The 7,896-nt window shown below is 36.4% G+C and overlaps 1 protein-coding gene across 1 annotated transcript in view; it reads left to right on the forward strand.

Annotated features, from left to right (window-relative positions):
• Positions 1–139: 139 nt before the first annotated feature.
• Positions 140–7,896, forward strand: part of ZNF326 (zinc finger protein 326) — a 29,851-nt gene continuing 22,094 nt past the window's right edge. Inside the window, exons 1-2 of the mRNA XM_010281781.1 lie at positions 140–210; positions 6,556–6,682. Of these exons, the coding sequence (XP_010280083.1) occupies positions 171–210; positions 6,556–6,682 (167 nt within the window). The 5' untranslated portion in view covers positions 140–170. The remainder of the gene's footprint in view (positions 211–6,555; positions 6,683–7,896) is intronic.

Consider the following 7,896-nt stretch of genomic DNA (forward strand, 5'->3'; position numbering starts at 1 on the left):
GAGCTCCGTGAGGGGGTCGTGTCAGGAGACTGGAGATCCGACAGGAGAGAGAGCCGCCTCTTGTTGCGGCCCCCTGTCTCTCCCCTCCAGCTCTTGCTAAGCACTAAGTCATTCTCACTGACCCATCCTCTCCAGCTGAAGACAGAGATTGGAGATTCCCAGATACCCCCATGCATTGTGGTGTGAACATGCCCAGTGGGTCAGTCTCAGGTATGAGCTATAAATACGTCTAACCTGTAAAAAGCGTTGGGGCTGAACAGTCAGTGTTGACAAAAACAAAAAAAACCGAACGGGTTATTAAAAAGTACGTAACGTGGTTTGACTGCACATATTGTTTTCTGGAGGAGTTATAACTGGCTGGGAGTGAGACTTGATTTTCATCTTGGGCATGTCAACATGAACTCCTGCACGTTCCAAATCAAAATTGTGAGATCAAGGAGTGGGGATGGGGGGGAATACAGCCTTTTCATATGATGATGCTTTTTGCATAAATCAGTATTTTGTTTTCTGATGGACTACTGTATTTGATTCTTACTACTTCTGTCAAAAAGAAAGAGGATGTTTTCCCCTTTTTATATGGACTTGGAAAAAACAGAACCTGGAACTGCTTGATTTTCATTTTTGTTTTGATTTTTTTTTTTTTGAGTTGACTTTAACTTAACTAAGAGTTTGGGAAGGAATATAGAAAGCATATTAATGAATGTGGTACAGCAAAAGCTAGCTCTTGTTTTTATACTATCAAAAATATCACATAGATACAACAAAAAGGAATGCACATGTGTTTGTAAGATGATTAAGGTTATGAGTTTGGATAATGACTAAGAACTATAAGAACTGTAAGAACTGAGACATAACTCAAGAAATGATTTGACATCTCTTGCCAACATGCAAGCAAGTACTAAAAGGATGTTAATATAAAAACTTTACCATAAACTGTACCCAAGCTTCATTTACAGATGTCATCAAGTAAGTGTTTGCTGTTGGATCGCTTGATACTCTTGCTGGCCGTTATACGGAAATAACATGTTGGATTACAAACCCATCTTTGATTGCAATATGGTCATTTTTACGATACATTCCTTAAGTCTTAGCTTTTTTGCCAGTGATAATATTTTGCATTTCGCTTTCTTCATAGTAAAATAAATAAAGGTATCACCCTGTTTTTTAATCTTCTGTATTGATTTCTAATTAAATGTCCTTTAGATTTCTAGTAGAAAAGGCTGTTCTTAAGTGGCAGTCTTCTATCTTACTGGAATATTCACTGTAGCCATTAACCAGGACCTGCTTTTCTGAGATCTGATGACAGTAGTATTAAAGTGAATCCAGGCTCATCCTATGGGAAGTAACCCATCAAATGTGTGTTGTACAATTAGATTGTTCCTTTCATGTACCTCTGTAATAATAGTTTTCATTGTGATATTTAAGCTTTCTGTTATTCATAATTATTAAACAAGTTTAATTATGATGTATGCAGCTTGAAACATTTAACATTAATGTTTATGCGTTCTGTGTACATTAGTAAGTCATATGTAAAGCTATGTCTTACCTTGATGCTGTACAGTGCGCTAAAGGCTATTTTGTAGGGTTCCAGTAGATGGCAACAGAGGATGGATGTTCAGAGTTTTCATCTTTGCCCAGTTTTCATTTGAGCTCTTGGCAATGTTCTTCCTGTTGGAAACTTTTAGCCAGTGTGAAGCACTTTTCATTGGATGGCTGACGACTGCTGTAATTCCACCATTGTCCCTTGCTGATGACTTGGTTTGAGACAGAGATGACATGGCCTGTAGAATAATTCTGTTAATATTATTAACAGAAATGTTATTAACTATTCATGTTAATATTTTAATTACTGTAACTATTATCTTTTTAATCTGGAAGGGGAAATGGCTTTTGCTTCTATTTCTGAAATTCATTTGGGATTGGTTTATTTTGGATGGGACTCAATGAGGTGTTAAAACTTCTGTACCTAATGACAAGGTCGTGATCTTAAAGCAGGCATGATGTTATGAAAAATGTAATGTGTCTGAAGAAAATGTTGCTTACTGTTGCACAACGGATCCCTAAGGGTGTTGTACTCATTGTGGATTATGAATTTAAAATATAGGGAAATTTAGCTTGTTTCAAGCTGGCACTTCTGGGTTTTTTGTTGTTTAAAGGTTATTTTTACTTTACTGAAGTTTTTTTTTTCCATTTATTATTATTGCAATATCTTTTTCCTTTCATTTTTCTAGCCTTTTCATATGCTCCACATTGAGAACACTAGTGAAAATTATTTAGTTTCTTTGTGCTCTGAGTATGATTTCAATGTTCTCTGATCTTAAGCTTTTTCTTTTAAATGGAGTCTTTTGTAGCAAGGGATTCTGAGTCTTACCTATTACATGCTTAACTTCCTAGCTCTTTTCCTAAGGAAATTCTGATTTTTCTTTGCTGGCTATTGAGATTTACTTTGCAGCTATTTTAAATGATCTGTCCCCCAGATATGGCTGGTTTTTAAAATCTGAAGGAATTTATACACATTAACATTTTAATTTGTAAATTGAACTTGTCTTTTAGTGTCCCATTCTTTTTTATTTTAGCGGTAATACATTTTTTTCCCCCCTCTGATATAACTCTTCTCTTCTCTTCCCTACTCCAGTAGACTAAGTATGATCTAGAAATGAAAAGTGAGATCGTTCTTTGCAATTCTATTTCTGTACTGTAGTTCAACAGCTCATTCATCCACACTGTATTTAGGTAAGACGCTGCAGATACAAAAACCTGATTTATTTCTTAAACTCTGTTTTGGATGCTTTGTCAGTGCCTTCATCAGTTCAGAGATTTACTCTTTCATTTTTAAACTTCAGGAGCAAATGTGGACCATTTCTTTTTTTTCTTCTCTTTTTTTTCACTCTAGTATTCATAGATACACAGATACAATATTTCTTCAAAGGTTTCTTTGATATACAGTTACTGTTTAAACTTAAATGAAGTACTACACTTTTGAATTTTCAGTTTGAGACACTGCAATACAATTCCTAGTGGTTTTTCTCTAGTGCTTAAGCACATGTTCTCTTAGCATGTGCAACAATTTCATGTTTAGCCTGAATAGTTTGCACAGACAGGCAACTTCTATGTATCCCCACTGGGGGTGACAGACAGACCTAACATAACAGTGAACAGGGAGCAGGCTACAGAGAGAGGAAATTGTTTGTGCAGATATAGCTTTTTTTTTTTTTTAATGCTCCATGTCCATCTGTCTTGCTTTAGTTAGTAGAAGAATTAAAAGTGTGAAAGAGGCTACTGCACAGGGACTTTGTGGTTGTGAGGTTTGTCAACTAAGGGACTTTGTCTGTGGTTGTGAAGTTTGTCAACTAATAAGGTATTTACCTTGAGATTGTAATATTTAAAGCTGTGCAAGTGATTATTATTCAGCTACTGCATTCAAAAATTGAAATACTTTCATTTTGCTTCACCTGAGTGAATATTTACTGGCTTCTTGTACGTTTTCCCCCTTTTTAGGATAAAACCTGTCTGGAGAACAGAGTAAAGAAAAGCTTAATGTGTGAAGAAATACTGCACTTCTCAGTTTGAATGCAGTGTCTTTGTCAAGCTCTGGGCATGAAATGTAAAATCTATAAATCTTTGGTAAAGTTTGCAGCTGAGAAAATGACTAAACGAGGAGGCCAGTGGCTGGAATGATAGGTTAACTGCTCAGCAATCTGGAACAGTTAATAAAATAGTCAGAAGGAGCTCATAAAATCACCTTCATGACGCTGGGTCAAAGATCTGTCTGTCCCACCTCACCAATATCCTGTATGTCGCTGTCCTTTTGGAGATGTGGAAGCAATAGTACAAGTACTCCTTCAGTATATTTATATGCCTTCACTGGTTTGCACCTTGGGGTCTGAACCAGAGACATAGTCTTTTTGTTCGACATCCTTTGAATTTCTTGTCAGTGGATTTATCCAATTTCTTTCTTAAATCTGTGTACATTTTTAGTAACTTCTTGTCACAGAGCAGTTCTAGGACTTAACTTCTGTTTTGTTAAAAAGGATCAAGTTAATTTTTTAGCTTGTTATTTTTAAGTTCCATTTGCTACCTCCAGTTTCTTGTAGTAGAAAAATCATGCAAGTGATCATTCGTCTTAACTTCTTTGTACCTTTTGTATCCCCTGCTAAACCTTTTCAAATATGAGTGTACTGTAATGTAGGTAAATGCAGTGCAGTGAGTCTGGAAAGGATGAGTAAGTTGTTCACTGTTAGGGAAGAAGTGGTGATGCCCTTAAGGCGGGGATTTAGGGACTGGCATAGCTCTACAGCAAGACTGCTAATGTTAAATAACATGAACCTTGGATGAGTAAGAAGAGTATTGGGCAGAAGTAGATGTCAGAAGTTATCTTGTGATTGTAAAATGTATTTTAGTATTTACTTGCATACTAAAAATGTTAGACAAAAAATTTATTTCAAAACTATGCTTCAGACCATTTTTTGGAAGAGTTCTTTTGTGTGTGAATGTGTTTTTTTGCACTAGCGAACTTCTGGTATATGGACACCACTGGTCACTACTTACTCTGCTGTAATAGAAGTGGATTGCAGTATCTTGACAGTATGATGTGTTCTTCCTTGTTGAATGATTTGATTCACCTCTTCAACTCTTAACCTAATTACTATTGTGTCATCTGAGGGCCTGTAGATAATAGGGAGCAGGTAAAACTAAGGTAAATTATTGGGTGCTTTTAGGTCAGATATATTTCAGTTTCCAGAATGTCATTGTCTTTTCATTAGATATGCTGTATTTAAAAAAAAAAAAAAATTTTTTTAAAAACAAACAAACCAGCTTGGATCTGAGATCAATCATAGGCTCATCTAACCTTAATTTCTGAAACTGAAATTATTTTATTGATTACCTTACTCTTTCTACTGGCCTGCATCTTCATGTAGGCAGTCCTGAGGGTATTTCACTGGATTAGGTAGATCATTCAGTCACATGAGAGAGGAATATTAGATGCTTCTATTAGAAGGCTCAGCCATTTCTTTAGAGTAACTTTTTGCAGTTGAAGTTGATGCCATGTGGTGCTACATGATTAAAGCTTTGAAAAGCTTTTTTCTTCTTTGCTGCAGGGTCTTTATTGTGTGTTTGGAATATGGAAAGGTGCAGTGTGGCTTCCATGTTCAAAGTTTTTTTGTTTCAGAAGTATCCTCTTAAACTTTTTAGAAAGTGCCTATGATCAGTAAAAAAACAAACAAACAAAAAAAAACCAAAAAAATGAGCAGGAGATCTTAATTTGTTGGAGTCTCTATTCAGGCATGCTAAGAACATTTGTGTAAAAGTGATACAGTCAGTTCAATAACATTTGCAGAATTCTTCGTACTGACAGATGTAAGAAAGTAAATCACAATGGCTGCCTGGTGCTAACAAGAAGCAGGTACAAGCAGGAAATAGTATATATACTTATTTTCATGAAATGATACACACAGAGATTTACTATGTTTCTTTAAACAGGAAAATTTCTTATGATATTAGGTGAGCTTGTTGTCCTGTTATCTTCTGGAAAAGTCAATGGTTTACACTTGGAGATTTTGAAATGTATAAAATACTCTCTCTTGTCAGAGTGGACAAGTCTTTGTGTGGTTATATTTTTATCCTTCCTGTGTTCACTGTGTTTTTCTTCTCTATGTTACCTTTTCTGTGAGGCTTGATTTGCCAGGCTTTCTTTGTATTATCCAAAAGTTAGTGTTGGTTGGTACCAGGAAGCAGTTTTAGTCACTGGAATGCTAGTGAAGTGTGAATTGTGTGTGCTACAGGAAGGCAGTGGATCATACTTGTTATGCAGATCTGCAACACTGCTTTAGTGCTTTTGAATTTATGGATGGTTATTTAACCATAACTTTTACATAGGACTTCCAGTGTTGAGGAAGAAGTTGGTTCTTTTGCCAGACTTGAATATAAAGATGTCATGAAGTGACATCAGTTCAGCTATGAAATACCAACATCTTAGTGCAGTTAACTGCAACTCAGTGTTGATTTGGGTGGATTTTTGTTTGTGCTAGACTGGAGAAAATTCCTTTGTGTGACAGTAGCCTGTATACAGAGTCCGCACTGCAGCGTGACAGCTTGTAACCTTGACCCAAGGTCTCCCAGTGTGAGTGAATACACACAGTGTGTGTGTGGCATTAGATAGAGAAAGCAGATGCCTCTAAGATCTGTGTGTTATTAAAGGGAGGGAAGTGGTCTTAATTCTCCGCTAACTTTTGACATATTCTACATCGGGTTTCTCCATTTAATTCTCTTAATTTAACTTGCGTCTGAATTCTAGCTGATGGAATAATAATCCCAAGTTATCCATTACTGGGAAAAAATATGAACTGGATTTCAGTTAAGAGGTACTGAGATGATGTCAAAGGCACACAGCTTCCCTAAGCACAGTGTCAAAATTGATTTGCAGCTGGCAGTTTTGTATTTTGTTTGTAAGCACAGTGGCAAAGAGTAAACCTTTTACTTAAGAATTTAAACTAGATTACTTAATAAGACTTCTTGCTTGCTTTCTTTATAAACATTTTTCTGCTCTTTTTTTAGACATGGACCGTGATTATGGGCATGGAGGCTATGGTGGCCCACGATCCATGGACTCTTACCTTAACCAATCCTATGGGATGGAGAGTCATGGAGGTGGAGGCGGAGGAGGTGGTGGTGGTGGTAACAGGTAAAATAATCCTTCAGTTGTCCCAAGAATTGATCAAATCCAATTTAAGTTTAAATCATTCTGTCTTCTAACTTAAGTGTTCCTGAGGCATGTTGTTATGATTTTGTATGAACACTTTTGTTCTGAGTCTTCATGTTTGATAAATACTGGCAAATACTAAACTGTAAGAGCTAGATTCTTGTCATAATCAGCATTTTTGTGGTAAAGTTTGACAGCAAAACAATGCGTCTTTGAATGAAAATGGAAAAAGTTTTATTTTTCAGTAATGGCTAGCAATTTGTAGCTGATTGGCCTGATGTACCATTTCTGACATAGCAGACTAGACCTAACTGGCTTAGTGCCTTAGACTGAATCTATCAACATTCCGTTTTCAAGGAACATTTAGGGTATGAGTTCTTTGGTTTGAATGTGCAGTGCTCAAATGATCTTGGTATTGAATCTGAAAGTCATGTCCAGATTATTTCATTGGCAGGTACTGATTATACTCAAAAACTGTGTGCATGTTCTGGGCTGCTTTGTAAGATGGATTGGTCTAAAAAGAAAAATTCTGATGCAGTGGTCTTAAAGTTGTGTATTTAATACTAGGACACTATTACTGTTGCTCTTTCAGATAAAAAACCAATAGGGAGCAGCTGATTTGATATAGGTAGTCAAAGAAGCATGCTTTTCAGAGTAGTGATTCTATCTTTGGAGGAACTAAAATGTGATGAAAACTTAGATAATCTGATGGTTTTCTTGTGTGCGCCCTTGAATTCATGTCTGGCTGTAGCCAGACTACTGTATGATTTGTGTCTGTAGTCACAGTGGTGCCACTGGGCAAGGACAGTACTAAGTAGGGAGGCTGGAGAAGTGTGTGTTTTGCTGCACGGTTCTGTTAAACATTTAAGTATAATTTGTTTCACGATGAACATTAAGATTGACTTAAAAGTCCGAGCAGAGACTTAGGAATGAGCTGTACCTACCATATAGTAATCTGCATATGATTGAGGTTGAATGACTACTTGAACACCAAAATGTCTCTTGCCATGTAACGTTAATATTGTGCATGGGCTCTTTCTGTAGGTAGTGTCATTTTCTGTGTAGCTTTTGGTCTTCTGAGACTAACATATATTAAAATGAAGGCATTCAGTTTACTGTAGATACAGTTAGTAATTTGAGTCTGTTCTGGTTTATATTTTATCAGTCACGGGGTTGTCTTTCCCAACTCCTGCTGA

This window comes from Phaethon lepturus, unplaced genomic scaffold (assembly GCF_000687285.1).
Source record: "Phaethon lepturus isolate BGI_N335 unplaced genomic scaffold, ASM68728v1 scaffold2582, whole genome shotgun sequence".
NCBI lineage: Eukaryota > Metazoa > Chordata > Aves > Phaethontiformes > Phaethontidae > Phaethon > Phaethon lepturus.